The 18,151-nt window shown below is 41.2% G+C and overlaps 1 protein-coding gene across 1 annotated transcript in view; it reads left to right on the top strand.

The window, feature by feature from the left end:
- The window catches only part of SAFB (scaffold attachment factor B), a 35,411-nt gene that overhangs the window by 3,008 nt on the left and 14,252 nt on the right, over positions 1-18,151 (top strand). The window contains exons 2-5 of the mRNA XM_042782768.1: positions 1,476-1,560; positions 15,692-15,756; positions 15,845-16,054; positions 18,060-18,122. Coding sequence (XP_042638702.1) covers positions 1,476-1,560; positions 15,692-15,756; positions 15,845-16,054; positions 18,060-18,122 — 423 coding nt within the window. The remainder of the gene's footprint in view (positions 1-1,475; positions 1,561-15,691; positions 15,757-15,844; positions 16,055-18,059; positions 18,123-18,151) is intronic.

Raw genomic sequence — 18,151 nt, 5'->3', positions numbered from 1 at the left:
TGGTGGGTTTCTGTTTTTGGTATCTACTAGTCACGGTGAACTCACAGCAGCTAACAATGACAACATGAAGATGACTCAGCACACAATCTCTGTAAGTTTGACCATGTAAACACTGCACCCAGGGGAGACACACTGAGGGGCTGAATAGGGCAGTTCTTCCCTGCTCCGGTGCTACAGACAATTCAGGGTGTTGTATAATTTACTTTTCTGGAAACTGGTAAGGGACTTTCTTGTTTGCTTTTCTTGACACCAGGGCAGAACTACAATTCCTACTTCTGGCTCTTGTGAGAGGAGAGATTTCCTTTGCACCTGGTCCCAAGTTAGCTGTGGGCATCCTAAACTGTGGAGCCCCAAACTTCTTGATAATCTTTGAGACTTTTGACCAAAGCATAAAATGTGTTGGCATCAAGTCAATTCTGACTTGTAGCGACCCTATAGGACAAAGTGGAGCTGCCTCATAGGGTTTCCAAATCTGTAAATCTTTATGGACGCTGACTGCAGCATCTATCTCCTAGGGAAAACAGCTGGTGAGTTTGAATTGCTGACTTTTTGGGTAGGAACTGAGTACTTAACCACTGCACCACCAGGGTTCCTTTGAGACCTTAAAACTGCCTATAAATAAAACTTGGAGTTTGAAGGTAAACTTGTGCTCACGGGATAGGATAGTGAGAGAAAAGGTTATCACTAAAACATAAGGAAGTCACCATTAACATGTTCTTCACTAATCAAGTGCTTGCTTGGTGTCAGACACTTTGCTGAATGTGGGGGCTCTTGGATTGAAGCACTGGAGCTGGTGTGGGAGGCAGGCTTGCTGAGAGACTGTATAGTTTAATGTTATGTGAAGCAGGGTCACCTAGTAGTGGCAGCATATCTTTGGAGTCAGTCATGAATGCAGTTGTGATTGGAGGAGGTGATGTGTGTGGAGTCTAGTGTCACACCTGACAAGCAGTAGAAACTGGGAGGCCGGTGAGCGTTAGCACTCTATCCCCAGATAGTACCATCCCAGACACAGGCATGGCAGGAAGATGGGGCAAGAGGGTAAAGAACGCATTTTTGGGTGAAGTCACAGGAGATGAGACAGTGTGTCTTTCCCTTTGAGTTAATGTAGTTCCTTTGGTCCCAGGAATAGGAGGAGCAGGTTGTGGTGGTAATAGTCTTTAAAAATAAGCCTAGTGTAGAGTGCTCTTCTACACGGGTTAGAGAGGCCTCCCAACAACCTTCAGGGTAAGTACTATCCTTTACCCCATGTTCCAGAGGGAGAGCAAACTTACAGGGCTTGAGTAAATTGGCCTCGGACCAAATAGCTCTGATCATAGGCTGACTCCACAGTCTTCACTCCAACACAAAATAACAGATGGAGGGGTGAGGAGAGGCATTTCCAGTGATCAGGTCTCAGTCCCCTTCTCACTGAACGTTCAGAAAGTCAGTCTGTGTGCTGGCTATTTTAGTCAACTTTTCCTTTCTTTTCCCTCTAGGCAATTGAAGATGAAGGAGGTAATCCTGATGAGATTGAGATTACCTCTGAAGGAAACAAGAAAACATCTAAGAGATCCAGCAAAGGTATCAAAGATTTTATAAACATTCCTGATGTGTTAAGTGCTTTCTTCAAAGCTGCTTGCTTTGCTAATTCTCATTTCCTTGGACATGTGGGCTGTGCTGTGAATAAGGCTTTGCATGTTCTTTGAGATCCCCACCACAGTATATTGTTACCATGATACCCAGTGACAGAAGATGGTAGGGATGTTCACGCTTTCCTTCATTTTCCTATATAGGTTTGTGAGCTGCCCTTCCTTGCCTCAAAATTCTTTGAATACAGATATTTAGGATTGAATTTCTAATTGCTCTGACTTGCAGAAAATAACTTCCTTTTTAAATATCACCTGGCCAAAACAAACGGCACTTTTACGGACCTTTGTTTCAGAATCTGCCTACATAGTAAAAGCATATTCCCATGTGCCTCGGAAACCCAAGGAGGGGTCGCTATGAGTCGGGGCAACTCGACGGCAAACAACAACAACAACATATGGCCTTAATGACCTTCGCTGTCGATTCCTTCCCCCCCCCCCCCACACCATATACACTGGGCTTCAGTCAGCCCCCACACATGGTTCACTTTGCTCTCTGCCCATGCCTCTTCCTCATCTGAGTCCAAAGCAACTTCTGATCCTACAAATGATAGTTTGTCCCTCTTTAGTTTCCCTGCACTCCTAGGGCCTTGTTCCTTATCCTTTGATTTTACTCTTATGTTATCTTGTTTTGTCATAGCTGTATATTTCTTTCTTTCTTCCTCAGTATTTACTGAGTTCTTTAATTCTATAACATTTGGTTACTATTTTAAGAAAGAACCAGCTAAAAGTGGATCTTTGGACTGTCCTGAAGGTTCTTCTACAATTTAAGGTTGTCTTACTCAGATCCTAAAACAAAATGAAATCTTCATATTACTCTGCACTTGTCCAGTGAAGAAGAATTAGATGTGAAATATCTGAGAGGCAGGCACCAAACCATCGTCAACCAAATGGTTTAATGGAAGCCCTGGGGTAGCTGCATTCGCGACCTATTTTGACATGAAATAACTGCTGTGGTCCGTAGTACATTGTGTGTTTTTGGCTTTACCCAAGTTAGTGTCTGTGCCAAGGCAAAGATACTGGAAAATTGATGCGAAATAAAACCAGTCAGTTCCGGGAAAGACCATCACAGTGAGGGTAAATAGCTGTATAGCTCTACTTTTTTTTCCCCCTCTTTTTCCTTTTAATAAAGAAATGCTTGTGCTTAAGTTATTTTTTTTGTTGTTGTTTTTTTTTTAATACAGACACATGTTGAGTAAAAAGTATAATTGCATCTTTCCCAGTTAAGAGGCATCCCACCATTAAAGGTTTGGCCATACGCTTCCAGATTTTTCTGTGGGAATACAGTCATTTAAAATAAATACAGAGGTGACCACCTACCTGGTACATAAGGTGGGGGCTTTTTCCTTTAAAAAAATGGGTTTCTACTGTAGAAAACCCTGCAGAGCAGTTGTACTTTGACACCTAGACCTAAGTCAAAATTGCCTGGAGGTACCTAAAAACTATACAAAGTGTTCTAAAATTTTCTTTTTCCACTCAGTATGTTGAGGACATCTTTCCATGGTGCCTCAAATAGACTTCCTTCTTTTTGACACCTGAATAATAATCCCCTATGGGAATGGGGAGCTCTGGTGGTGTAGTGCCTAAGGCATTTTGACTGCTAGCCAGAAGGCTAGTGGTTCAAACCTACCAGCCACTCCTTGGAAGGAAGATTGGGCAATCTGCTTCAGTAGAGATATCGCCTTGGAAACCCAAAGGGGTTACTGTGAGTCGGAACTGACTTGATGGCAATGAGTTGGGGTTTGAATTTTTTTTTTTTTTTTTTGGCCATGGGAATGATCCCAGTTTAGCTCATCAGTCAGTCTCCTTATTCCTAGACTGCTGAGGTGATAATCCAGTTTTCACTCACATTTCTGACTTCAATGCTTCCAGTAACCAGAAATACTTCTATATGGTTACAAGAACATACATTTCCATAAGGTACTAAAAAGGAGAGTTCCAAGGTCGAAGGATGGTGCATTTTAATGTAGCTGTGGATTCTGGTAGCATAGTGCCTAAGGCACTTGGCTGCTAACCAAAAGGCTGGTAGTTCAAACCCACCAGCCACTCCTTGGAAGGAAAGTTGGGCAATCTACTTCCATAGTGATAACTGCCTGAGAAACCCAAGGAGGGTTTGGGACTCAACGGCACATAACAACGTGATAAATTGCTCTTCAATAGACTGTTAATACTGGTTAATTCAGCTTGTTAACATGCCTACCAGAAGTGTTAAGAGTGCCAATTTTTTTAAACTAAACGCTGAATATTATTTCTCTTCCTAAAATTCCTATTGTATAAAAGAAAAGTGTTTCATTGTAATGATGTGCATTTATCCACAGGTAAAGGTTTTATTGGCATTTCCTCATAAATTAGCTGGCTTCTCATAATTGGCCATTTGTGCTTTCTGAATTGCCCATTTTTCTGCCGCATTGTTTTTGACACGTCGTTATAAGGGCTCTCTCTCTATAAAATGTTGCCAATGTTTTTTTCTTAATGTTATTTGACTTGTTTGTGATGTTTGGAGCTTTCGGGTTCTGATTTTTCATACACAGCTATCAACCTATTCTCTACAGCTTCTAGATTTTATGTTGGGTTTAAAGAGGCCTGCCTTTGCTTTAACTTGAAAATACTGTATCAAGAATTAATGTTTGTGGTTTTAGTTTTACATTGTTGTCGTTGTGCCGTAGTCGGACCCGACTCATAGTGACCCCTCCTTAGGTTTCCAAGGCAGTATCACTAGGGAAGTAGATTGCCCCATCTTCCTTCTGAGGAGTGGCTGATGGATTGAAGCACCAGCCTTCTGGTTAGCAGTCAAGTGCCTAAGTACTACGCTACCAGAGCTCCATTAGGGTTTTTAATTCATTTAGAATTGTTTTTTGCATATGGTGTTGGGTAGGGTTCAAGCTACAAACATTCCTGTCACCCCAGAAGGATCACTCATGCCCTGTCCTAGTTATCCTCCAACCTTTGTTGTGACCCCCACAGCTTAGCTTTGCCTTTTCTAGGACTTTGTAGAACAGTTCATGCGATACATGCTCCGTCTGGTTTTTTGTGCTCATCGTAATTTATTCCATTCTGGAATTTAGAGTACATTTTGGTATTTCAGGGGTAAGTCTGTAAACTCTATTGAAAGATTTTCAAGTGCTTTATCACCAGATTTTATTAATATTTTAACTAATAATAAAACCGTTTCTTTTTTCTTTTTTTCACCTGTTTTAAAGAACAGATCGTTTCAGCATTCTTCCAGAATAGTTTTATATCTGTAATTTGTTTAGCACCTAGAAACTGTGGCCCTTGTTACCCGTTAGGGCTGGAACTGAACTCGCCTCCATTGCTCAGCTTTCAGCTAAACAATAGACAGGCATGTAAGGGGAACAGTGACAACCATATGAGATCAGAAGGGCAGCATTTGCCCTGGGATAAAGCTCAGTGGGCAGGAATGGATAGGTAAGGATGAATGGAAGTAATAACACAGGAAATGGGAAGAATGCTGTTGCATTGTGGAAATTGCAATCAGTGTCCTAAAATGTGTAGGAATTGTTGAATAGAAAAGCATTTTGCTCTGTAAACTTTCACCCAAATCACAATAAAAAGAAGAGTAATTTTCTTTGTAGGATCTTTTCCACAATTATCAACAAAGTAAATTTCTTTATATTGGTATTGTCAGAAAGTCTGAATTAGGGTATTTTATAAGCTTATTTCTTAAGCTATTACCTGGCTTCACCCTGCTGGGTGGTTTTGTTTTTGTTTTGACATTTTTCAGTTACAAAAAAGTTGCAAGAATTCTCCTACATTCTTCATCCATACTCCCACCCCATATATGTACTTACCCTAACTCTTCAGAAATAAGTTGCAGGTGTGTGTCCCTTTGCTCTACACACTGCAGTGTTTTGTAAACTCAAGGAAATTACATAATTGTAGTTACTAAGATCAAGAATTAATATTGGGTATGATACTGTTACCGAATTATAGGCCTGTTGAGACTTAATTGTTTGTTACTATGATGTTCTTTACACCCAAAAGAAAAGGCCATCCAGGATTGTGAATTGCGTTCAGCTGTCGTGTCTCTGTAGTTTCCTTTATCCTGGACTGTACCTAGGACTTTTCTTTGTATTCATGACATTGCTGTTTGAATGTTACCAGTCGATTCTGACTCATAGCCACCTGTAGGACAGAGTAGCACTGCTCAGGATTTTCAGTGGTTAAGGCACTTGGCTGTTAACCAAAAGAAGGTCAGTAGTTTGAACCCACGAGCTGCTCTGTGAAACAAAGATGAAGCATTCTGCTTCTGTAAAGATTTACAGCCTTGGAAACCCAAGAGGGGTCACTGTGAGTTGGAATCAGCTCGACAGCAGTGAGTTTGGTTTGGATTTTTGGAATCTTTACGGAAGCACACTACCACATCTTTGTCCCACAGAATGGCTGGTAGGTGTGACTGCAGACCTTTCAATTGGCAACCAAGCACTTTAACCACTGCACCGCTAGGACTTCTTTTGAAGGTACAGACTAGTTGTTTTATAGCCTGTCCTTAAATTATTTTTCAGACACAGTTTCTTGGGTGGTGGTGTTAAGGTCCCTGGGCGGTGTAAACACTTTGCGCACCACTACTAATCTAAAGGTTAGTGGTTTGGATCCACCAGATGGCACCATGGAAGAAAGGCCTGTCGTCTTCAGTAAAAATTACATATGAGAAAACCCTGTGGAAGCAGTTCTACTCTGTAGCATCAGGAGTTGGAAGGCAGTAGATTGTGTTGTGTTGTTTTATTATTGGTTTGGGTTTTTCCCCCAGGATTAGATTCAGGTTATATATGTGTGATGAGATAGCACCAGAAGTGTTCTGTTGTCAGCGTATCACATCAAGGGGCACAGGCTGTCAGTGTGAACCATTACCAGTGATGTGAATGGACTTTTTATGTATAAGAACCCTGGTTGCACAGTGGTTAGGCATTCAGCTACTATAGTAGCCTAGAGGTCAGCAGTTCAAACCCACCAGCCACTCTGCAGGAGAAAGACTCGTTGATCTCCCATTAAACGTGGTAGTTGTTTGTCATTGAGTTGATTATAACTCTTAGCAGCAGATTGAGCCTGCCCCATCTAAATAGTGTTTTTTGTCATAAGGAATAACATGCCCTTCTCCCCTATTATTTATATCAGTGACAATTTAGAGATTCTTATTTTAGTCAATAGGTTAGAATCCTTCACTGTCATTATTTGATACTCATATTGTCCGAGTGGGTCCCCTTCAGGCTGGGCCTTTTAGCATGTCCACATCATTTTTGGACTACTGCTTTGTTTTCTGGCCCAGGAGCGTTCCAGGCTCATCTTGTCCTTCCCTGCCCCATCCTTGGATTCTGCCGTTTCTTTAAGGTTGATATTAACAGTCTTCCTGCCAAAAATGCTGGCTGACTGTAATAGTTTTGTCAGTCAGTTCTCTTGGATTTTTAAGGTGGCAGTTTTATTTTCTGCAAATCAGAGACTTTAGGTAAGAAAAGGTGAACATTAAAAAATACATGTATAGTATTCTTATGTAAAGGGGTCCCTGGGTGGTACAGATAGTTCGGTGCTCACAACTTAAGAGAGAAGTTGCTTACAGAAGTAAGTGATAATTCTGCTGGGTGAAAATATGCTGCCTTCTTGTGAAGGGAATAAAGATCAAAACAAGCAGCCAGTTCATATCAGTGTTATCAAATGTATAACCCTCCTCTGGAAATGTTGCTGGTGTTTACAGAGACCATTGGACTGGTTTCTGAACATTGTTTGAAGCTGAAAGCATAATCTGCCATAGAAATACTGTGAGAAATAGAGTAAGTTCCCAGCCAGTCTTCCAAGGCCCAGCACGTGAAGTATTGAATGCCAGCATTAGACACCCTTGGGTTTAAATAAAATGTTCCTGAAAACATGAAGGAAGTTAGAATACGGAAAAATCGTATCACGTAAGAAAAATTTTATCCCTAAAAGAGGGTTTTTAAAAATGGAAAATAAGCCTCAATTATGATATAAATAGATGTGGGATTTTTTCTTAATTTTGTAGATTTGAAAGATGATTTTAATTGCTGGAAGTAGATTAACCATTAAGCATAGACATTAATTTCTAGTTACTTTATCTTACTTGCAGCAATGCTTAGTACCCTTGAAAAACTGATGTGCATCTTGGGGAAAAGGCCTTGTCAAAAGTGGTGTTGCCATCTTGCTGCTGCTGACTTAGAGGTGGCTGGCTGCTCAGCCAATTCCCCTTCCTGCAGGCTGAGCACCGCCTTCTTGCAGAGAAGCTGTAGGAAGCTGTGGCTCTGGCTGTGGATCTAAAACACATAACTTTGCTTTACTGTGACTTGCTTTCTGAGTCATGTATATTTTATATATGTGATGTAATTCTTCAGATTGAAAATAATTTATTTAATTTTGGCAAGCCTACTCTTAAGGCCAAGAATTTCTCTTTTGCGGTGCCTAATGATTTCCGTTTTTTAGTTCTGTTGTTTCTAGTATCATTTGTGGGCTTTAAATTTCTGCTTATTATTTGTATAAAAAATAACAGTCAGTGTACTAGGTTAGCAGATCATCACATCAGCACTGCTGTTTGGGTGACATTGCTCACATACCTGAACATTCAACTGTTGCCTCTGTAACAAGTTATAAATGTTTTTAACTTGAAAGTAAAAAAATTATAAGTAAGGTAAAAGATTGGGAGAGGGGAGTAGGGGAAAATGTATTTGCTTTATATTTAGAAAAAATATTTTGTTTGTTAGCAGCCATTGAGTTAAGTTTGCCCCTTCCTCCTAGCAACTCTGTGTGTGAGGGAACAAAACTCCTTGGCTCTCTGCCATCCCTAGCTTGGTTGTAGATTAGACCCTTGTGGTCCATAAAGTTTTAGTTGGCTGTTGTTTGGAAGGGGCTCACCCAGCCTTTCTTCCTTGTTCCTCATTGTCTGGGAGCTCTGCTGAAACTTAAACTTGTTCAGCATCATAGCTTCCACTGAAGAATGGGTGGTGAGGTGCGTTGGCTGGCAATGTATATAATTACATGGTAATGCCATGTAATTAAAACTGGAGTGAGAATAACAGACCAATAGAAAAGAATAGAAACATTAAATAATGGCCCCAGGCATAGATTGGAATGTAATATTGACTAACACCAACATTTCAGATCAGTGGAAAAAGAGAAATTGTTTAGTAATAGTGCTGGGAAATCGGTTTCCAAATGGGACTACTGTGGGACTACTGTTTGGAAGATGATCTTACTCAACACAGAACTGAGTTAAAGAGTCAAATTTTAAAATAAAAAAAGAGCTACGTTAAAAATACGAGTATATCTAAGGAAAGGCAGTGGAAAAAATTATAAAAGTACAAAAATTTCAAGGCAAGCTGAAGTCAAATAAATTTCAATTAAAACCAGGGATACTTTTTAGCCTGACACATTAGCATGGATAAAGAAAAACAGCCAATTAGTAACTTTAACACTTTTTTTCACTATTGATTGAACTGTATAACTTGGAACAGCCCTCCTGTGTAGTATTTTGATAAATATATGGGCGTTTTGTTCTTTTTTTTTTTCTTTGCAAGTTTTAAAAATGCATAGTCTTTGTCCTGAGAATGCCATCTCTATAAATACACCCAACGATTATATTACTTATGTTCAGAAAAGCAGAAGTACCTGGATATTCATCCTTTTCTCAAATTTCCAACCATAGGTTTTAGACCAATGATGATGATGATGTTGTTAAGTGCCATCGAGTCGTTTCCGACTCATAGTGACCCCATGCACAGCAGAACGAAACGCTGCCCGATCCCGCGCCAGCCCCACAATCCCTGCTATACTTGAGCCTATCACCGCAGCCACCATGTCAATCCATCTCATTGAAGGCCTTTCCCTCTTTCGTCAACCCTCCACCCTACCAAGCATGACATCCTTCTCCAGGGAATGGTCCCTTCTTACAACATGACCAAAATAGGTGAGACGAAGTCTGGCCATTCTTGCTTCCAAGGAGCATTCTGGCTGCACTTCCTCCAGGACAGATCCGTTAGTTCTTTTAGCAGTCCACGGTACTTTCAGCATTCTTCGCCAGCACCACAACTCAAAAGCATCAACTCTTCTCCGGTCTTCCTTATTCATTGTCCAGCTCTCACATGCATACCAGGCGATTGGAAATATCATGGCTTGTGTCAGGCGCACCTTAGTCCTCAAGGAGATATCCTTGCTCCTCAGCACTTGAAACAGTTCCTTCGCAGTTGACTTTCCCAATGCTACACGTCGTCTAATGTCCTGACTGATGCTTCCGTTGGCATCGACTGTAGAACCAAGCAACGTGAATTCTTTGACAACCTCAATCTTCTCTCCATTTATTGTGATGCTGCTCATTGGTCCAGTTGTGAGGATTTTTGTTTTCTTTATATTGAGACGTAATCCATACTGCAGACTGTATTCTTCAACCTTCATTAGTAGGTGCCTTAAGTCATCCTCACTTTCAGCAAGCAAAGTTGTATCGTCTGCATATCTCAGGTTGCTAATGATACCTGATACCACGTTTTTCTTCATATAGTCCAGCTTCTCGGATTATTTGCTCAGCATATAGATTGAATGATAGTATCTTTTTTTTTTTTTTTTAATTGTGATTTGGGTGAAAGTTTACAGAGCAAATTCACTTTCCATACAGCAGTTCACATAAGCTTTGTCTCATGACATTGACTACAATTTACCTCAATGCAACAGCTCCCCTCCCACTTCCTCCCGATAGTTACCTGTTCCCTGTGTCCATCCCTCCATGTGCTCCTGTGCCCTGAACTGTCTCCCTGTGCATAAACAGCCCTTCCTTCTCCCATGATAGTTCTCGCCAAGGAGTGTATCTGCCTCAGTTACATGTTCAACTCCTATGCCTATCTTTTGTTTGGCTGGAAGCCCCAAGTGTGGGTTCAATTCCAGACCGGAAGGACATCTAGAGACATAGTCTCAGTGGTTCCACCAGGCTCTGATAGTAACCTTGTAATGCTATTAAAGATTATGGAAAGATGTTCACAGCATGTTAGTGAAGAGGTTATAGAACACCAGTGCTGTGCCTTTTGGTAAGCAATAAAATTGGCATGGGGGTAGCATCTGACCTCCTCTAACTTCATGAGGTGGGAGGAAAATCGAGATCAGCATCAACAGCCCAGAGCCGATTGCTGTGGAGGTAGAACTCAGACATGCCTGAAACCTTTTACCAGTTCTGCTACCAGCTCTCCCTCCCAAGGCACTTTCTGCTTCTCTGTTGGGTTGAGCATTTGTTGCAGTAGTTACTACAGAACTCAGACTATACTCGTCCTTACTGGGTTTATTAGGGAGGTAATAGGATAAGAAACAATTAAGATACAGGTCTTCGATCAGGACAGCCTCTTCTCAGCTAGGTCCACAGGTAGGCCTCTCTGGCCCTGGGCCATTGGGGCAGGTGTTATACATTAAGTGCCCAAGGGTACCTTGGCACTGAAGGTGGTCCACTTTCTTGCTATGTGGGTGGGGAAGCCCACCATGTTGTGTTCTGCCAGCTACTTATTCTGCTGCCACCATTTCTATGTTGATAGTAATCACTGTCTCTGGTATTATAGCTCTGTCTCCTGGGTCTGGGAGGTTCTTGATGCAGGGATTCTGTATCTGAAAGCCATGTTCTACCTCTAGCTCTTATTTGGTGGTAGTGGTCTCCCTTCTGCTTCATTCTCCTTTTTTCTCTAGTAAGGTGAAAAAGGTGGCTCAAGCAGAGGTGTCGGTTAAGAAAGACTGAAGGGTGGTGAGTTGAATAAAGGTGGTGACTTAAGTCACACCCTCTAGTAAGGTGGTAGCTCAAGATATATCCCATCCTAATCCTGCTTCATTAACAAAGCAATTGACTCAAATAGAACCATAACCACAGGCAATAGAGGCTGCTAGAATTGACAACACATCACAAAATGGAGGACAATGACATCAAATCACAACATGGAGGACAACTGCACAATATTTGGAATATTGACACCTATTTTAAGCTAACTCAATACAATCCATACATTCCACCTTTAGTCCCACCCAGTCATTGCCTCCACCACTCATCTGTCAGTGTGTCATACTGTGGTGGCTTGCATGTTGCTGTCAGGCTGGAGGCTATGCCACCTGTATTTCAAATACCAGCAGTCGCCCGTGATGGACATGTTTCAGCGGAGCTTCCAGCCTAAGACAGACAAGGAACAAGGCTGGGGCCATCCACTTCTGAAAAATCTGGCCAGTGAAAACATTATGAACAGCAGTGAAACACTGTCTGATATATTACTGGAAAAGTTTGTGAACATCCCTGAAACATTGTCTGATATAGTGCTGGAAGATGAGCCCCTTCGGGTTGGAAGTCACTTAGAATACAACTGGAGAAGGGCTGCCTTCTCAAAATAGAGTCCATCTTAATGATATGGATAGAGTAAATAATTGGAATGTGGAGTGCACAAAGTATGCATCTATGAAAATTGGGAATTGGCAAAAATGAAACGGAACGCATAAAGATCAATATCCTAGGTATTGGTGATCTGAAATGGTCTGGTATTGGCTGTTTTGAATGAGATAGTCATACGGTCTACTATGGTGGGAATAACAGATGGAAGAGGAATGGCGTCATATTTGTTGTCAAAAAGAACATCTTAGGATCTGTCCTGAAGTACAGTGCTATCAGTGCTGGGGTAATATGCATATGCCTACAAGAAAGATCTGTTGATGTGACTATTACTCAAATTTATGCACTAACCACTAAAGCCAAAGATAATGAAATTGAAGATTTTTACCAACTTCTGCAGTCTGAAATTGACCAAATATGCAGTCAGGGTGTACTGATTATTACTGGTGATTGGAATGTGAAAGTTGGAAACAAAGAAGAATCATTGGTAGTTGCAAAATGCAGCCTTGGTGTGATAGAAATGGTGCCACGTAATAGAATTTTACAATACCAATGACTTATATTCATTGCTAATACCTTTTTTCAACAACATAAACGGCAGCTATGCACATGGACCTTGCCAAATGGAATCAGATTGACTACATCTGTGGGAGGCCGTGGAGAAGTTCAATATCTTCTGTAACAACAAGGTCAGGAACTGACTATGAAATAGACCATTAATTGCTTGTATGCAAGTTAAAGATGAAGCCAAAGAAAATTAAAACAAGTACACAGGAACCAAAATGCGACCTTGATTATATCCCACCTGAATTTAGAGACCATCTGAAGGATAGATTTGAATCATTGAATACCAGTGACCAGATGAATTATGGGATGGCATCAAGAATGTTTGTTATACATGGAGAAAACAAATGGTTGTTAAAAAAGCAGCAAAAGAAGAAAAGATAAAAATCGTGAGAAGAGACTCAAACATGCTCTTGAATGAGAGTAGCTAAAAGGAGTGGAAGACATGAAGAAATCAGAGAGGTGAACGAGATTTCAAAGGGCAGCTTGAGAAGACGGAGTAAAGTATTATAATGAAATGTGCAAAGACCTGGAGTTAAAAAACCAAAAGAGAAGAACACTCAACACTTCTCAAGCTGAAAGAATTGAAGAAAAATTTCAAGCCTTGAGTTGGAATATTGAAAGATTTTATGAGCAAAATATAGAGTGATACAGGAAGCCTCAAAAGTCACTGTCCCAAAAACAGTGGTTGGTCAATGTTCAGCTATTTCAGGAGGTGGCATATGATCAAGAACCAGTGGTAATGATGGAAGAATTCCAAGCTGTACTGAAGGAATTGGTGAAAAACAAAGCTCCAGAATAGATGGGATACCCATTGAGATGTTTCAACAAACAGGTGTATAGCATTGGAGTGAGTTACTGATTTATGCCAAGAAATTTGAAAGACAGCTACCTGGCCAGCTGGCTGGAAGAGATTCATATTCGTGCCCAAAGGTGATCCAACAGAATGTTGAAATTATCAAACAATGTCATTAATATCACATGCAAATAAAACTTTGCTGGAGATAATTCAGAAATGGTTGTAGCAGTATACTGACAGGGATTCAAGCTGGATTTAGGAGAGGATGTGGAACGAGGGATGGATATCATTGCTGATGTCAGATGGATCTTGGGTGAAAGCATAGTATGCCAGAAAGATGTTTACCTGTGTTTTACTCGCTATGCAAAGGTATTTTGACTGTGTGGATCATAACAAATTATGCATAATATTGCAGTGAATGGGAATTACAGAACATTTAATTGTGCTCATGAGGAACCTGTACAGAGACCAAGAGGCTGTCATTTGAACAGAACAAAAGGATACTACATGGTTTAAAATCATTTCATCATACTTATTCAATCTGTATGCTGAGTATATAATCTGAGAAGCTGTCCTATATGAAGAATGTGGTATCAGGATCAGAGGAAGACTTATTAAGAACCTGCAATATGCAGATGACACAACTTTACTGAAAGTGAAGAAGACTTGAAGCACTTACTGATGAAGACCAAAGACTACAGTCTTCAGTATGCATTATATCTCAGCATAAAGAAAACAAAAATCTTCACAACTGGACCAGTAAGCAACATCATGGTAAATGGAGAAAAGATTGAAGTTGTCTCAGATTTCATTTTTACTTGGATCCATAGTCAGCACCCGCTGGAAGCAGCAGTTAAGAAATCAGACGTCATGTTGCACTGGGCAAATCTGCGAAAGACCTCTTTAAAGTGTTAAGAAGCAAAGATACCACTTTGGAGACTAAGGTGCACCTAACTCAAGCCGTGGTATTTTTAGTCCCCTCATAAGCATGTTAAATGCAGACAGTGAATAAGGAAAACCAAAGAAGAGTTTGAATTATGGTCTTGGCAAAGAATACTGAAAGTACCATGGACTGCCAGAAAGAACAAATCTGTCCTGGACAAAGTGCAGCTGGAATGCTTCTTGGAAAAGAGAATGGCCAGACTACTTCTCACCTCCTTTGGTCATGTTGTCGAAAGGTATCCTGCTTGATAAAGTACAGAGTCAGCAAAAAAAGGGGAAGGCCTTCAACAAGATGGATTGATTGGCAGAGGCTGCAATGATGGGCTCAGGTACAGCAAGGATTATGAGGCTGGTGCAGACTGGGCAGTGTTTCATTCTATTGTGCATAAGTCACTATGAGTCGGGGCCAACTCTCCAACCCCTAAGAACAATAATAATTGTGTGGGAGTTATGACAACTGACCAAAAGGACCATATTTAAGTAATGTACTGCATTGCATACGTAAAGTACATGTATGTACCTAGAATAATATGGGATGATACCTATTTTATTTTCTTTGTATTTATACGTTAAATTTTTTGTCATTGTTTCTATGGGGAAGCAAGCTCCATATTTGCTTCCCTGAAGCATAGTAGCATATTGGCATTAGCTGCTCTTCTCCACTCAGTGAAAGGACTGGGCAGAAAGTGCTTTAAAACACGTTTGCCTTGTCCTGCTGAGTGTTTCCTTTCCATCTCCTCATATTTCCACAGTCATTTGACAAGAACAGAATCTCTTCTCTTTTAGGGTGTGGTACAAGGTGTCTTGCCCAGAATGGCCTTTATCATCCGTGTATTAACAGTGTTCCCAACCTAGGAAGCTCCAAAATCTCTGTAGGAGTCACTGAGTGGTGCAGTTGATGAAAACCCTTGCCTGCTGCTAACCAAAAGGAGGCTCCTTGAGAGAAAGGCCTGGTGATCCACTTCTGGCAAATCAGCCACTAGAAAGTCGATGAAGCACAGTTTTTCTATACACACGGGTCTTCATGAATCAGAGTCACTTCCAAGGCAGTTGTTTTTTTTTTGTGGTGGTTTTCTTTTTTATGTAGTACTTGGAAACAACAAGGAGTTCTGGTGGTGCAATGATCAAAGCATTCGGCTAACTGTAATGATCAGTGGTTTGAACCCACCAGCCATTCTGTGGGAGAAAAATGAGGCAGTCTTCTTCCCTAAAGATTTACAACTTTGGAAACCCCATGGAGCAATTAGTTCTACTCTGTATGTAGGTTCACTGAGTCGGCATTGATTTGATGGCATGGGTTTGAAATGGATAGAAACAACAGTTTAGAGCCTATACAAATGAAGTTTAATGCTTCTGGGAAATGTCTGTCATTGATTACATTTCTGTAAATTATTCTCTCTTTAGGGCGGAAACCAGAAGAGGAGGGTGTGGAAGATAACGGGCTGGAAGAAAACTCTGGAGATGGGCAGGTAGGTGCACCCTTGTGGTGGCAGCAGATCTGCTCAGGGGCTTGACCAAGGGGCGGTCGTGTGATTGTCATGTTTTGTTTTGTCACAGGAGGATGTTGAAACCAGTCTGGAGAACTTGCAGGACATTGACATGATGGATATCAGTGTGCTGGATGAAGCAGAAATTGATAATGGGAGCGTTGCAGATTGCGTCGAGGATGATGACGCTGACAACCTCCCGGAGTCCCTGTCCGACAGTAGAGAGCTGGTGGAGGGAGAGATGAAGGAGCTTCCTGAGCAGCTCCATGCTCATGCTGAGGTAACTCGGCAGCATCTCTAGGAGGGGTCCTGAGCGCATTGACACCTTGGTTACCATCAGAGATGAGACATGTGGCATTAAGTTCTTTTTTTAATGCTGGGTCAATAGAATAATGGTTAATCTGTTTCCATGGGAAGTTTGAATAGTTCTTAAAACCAGGGCACTTTGCTTTGGTGGCAAGAGGTGCCTGTGAAGTCTAGGAGGATATGTGTGCACCATTTGTGTGGTGCAGCATTAAACTTCTCAAGGACAACCTCAGTTCAGCACCTCCTTGTGATAGGAAGTTGGTCTATGATGTTGTGGCTTGGATGATACGAAAATACACTGAAGCTGAAGAAGAGAGTTTGTCTTTACTTGTTAAGAACTTGTTTGGAACCTCCCAACCTTCAGTGCTGAATTTTGACAGTGTTTTTAAAATCTTAGTTTTTATCATGTTAGAGAAAGCAAATGTATTATAAAATTGTAGTAGGTGTTCTTCATTGAACACATTGAGCATTAATTATGTCGTTTAGTTCTTTTAACAGTATAACAGGTGTAAGTACTTGGGAGGAAAAAAAAAAACTCACTGCCATCGAGTCAGTTCTGACTCGTAGCGACCCCTTTTGGGTTTCCAAGGTGGTAAATCTTTACAGAAGTAGATTGCCTGGTCTTCCTTCCATGGAGTGGCTGGTGGGTTTGAACTGTCGACTTTCTGGTTAGCAGTCAAATGCCTTAGGCACTACGCCACCAGAGCTCCTGGTGTAGGTACTAGGGTCCTCATTTTCTAGTTGAGGAAGTTGAGTAAAGAGCTAAAGAAGTCTTTCCAGGTGATAACACAGCTCATAAGAGAATAAGAATTAAGATCAGCCTAATTCTAGGGTCCATATACTTAACTCACACCATGTTGTCTTCATGGCTGTAAGTTATAATAGTTTAATGGCTATAATTTGCCATTAAACTGTTCTACTTACATAAGAATTAATATTCGTTAGGTAGACAGAAAAGGCAGCGAAAATTAGAAGCAGTGAGGGTGTCTGTAGGAACTTTCTGTATGGTGGGTCACAGAGGGTGCCTCACAGTGAGCATCTCCTGATGGCAGGGTGTGGGAAGCAAGCCTGCTCTCTGCTGATCTGGCTGCCATGTCTCAGAATATTTTTGCATTTCTTCCATTGGAACTGATCAGAGTATCCGTAGAGGTGGAAAATTGTCACCTTGGATGGCAGGTTTGATTTTGAGAAATGGCTGCACGTCATTTTTATTTCAGCAGTGGTGGGAAGCACCCCCTTCCTTACTGCTTCTTTTGGGGTGGTATTACTCCCCCCATTCAGAAAACAATAAGTTCTGTAATAGACTGGACATGTGCTGAATGTCTGTCAGTAGTGGCTCAGTAGCTGTGGTTTGATGAGAAACAGTGTAGCTGAGGAGTCCAGATCATAGCCCCTGGAGGTCTGCCTGACTCACCCATGTGACCTTGGACACCTTACCTAACCTCATCTGCAAAAATTCTGTTTGGGAGGATACTGTGGGTGAGTGCTTTATCACATGCTTTTAGAACAAGAGTTAGCAAGCACTTGTCGGACCAGCCATCTGTTTTTGTAGTTAAGTTTGACTGGAATACAGCCACGCCCATGTGTTTTGATGGTCTGGCTATTTTCCTACTGCAATGGCAACATTGACTGAAACCATCAAGGCCTAAAATTTATTGTTTAGCCCTTTCCAGAGAAACTTTCCTGACCCTTGGCTTTAGAGCAATGCCTAACATATAGTAAGAACTGGGAAAGGACATCATGGTTGGTAGAGTCCGCAAAAACGAGGGAACCTCCATGAGACGAATTTGCACAACAGTGGATCAGACATACCACCCAGTATGAGGATGGTGCAGAACCAGGCAGTGTTTCATTGTTCTCCATAAAGTTGCCTTGGGGCAGAGCCAATTTGGCCACAGCTAACAACCATTTCTCATTGTACAGTACCTTATGTTATCTTGCTGTTGGTGTAATAAACTGTTAATCTGTTTATATTACAGATAGAGGACAAAGACACTATAAACAATTTAGATACATCGTCCTCTGATTTCACTATATTGCAGGTAATTGTTGGATACTTCAGTAATTTTAG

Source organism: Orycteropus afer, unplaced genomic scaffold (assembly GCF_000298275.1).
Source record: "Orycteropus afer afer isolate SDZICR_OR568_19922 unplaced genomic scaffold, OryAfe1.0 scaffold00461, whole genome shotgun sequence".
In the NCBI taxonomy this organism is placed as follows: Eukaryota; Metazoa; Chordata; class Mammalia; order Tubulidentata; family Orycteropodidae; genus Orycteropus; species Orycteropus afer.
The sequence above is the reverse complement of the archived record's forward strand: the minus strand, read 5'-3'. Positions and strand labels throughout refer to the sequence as shown.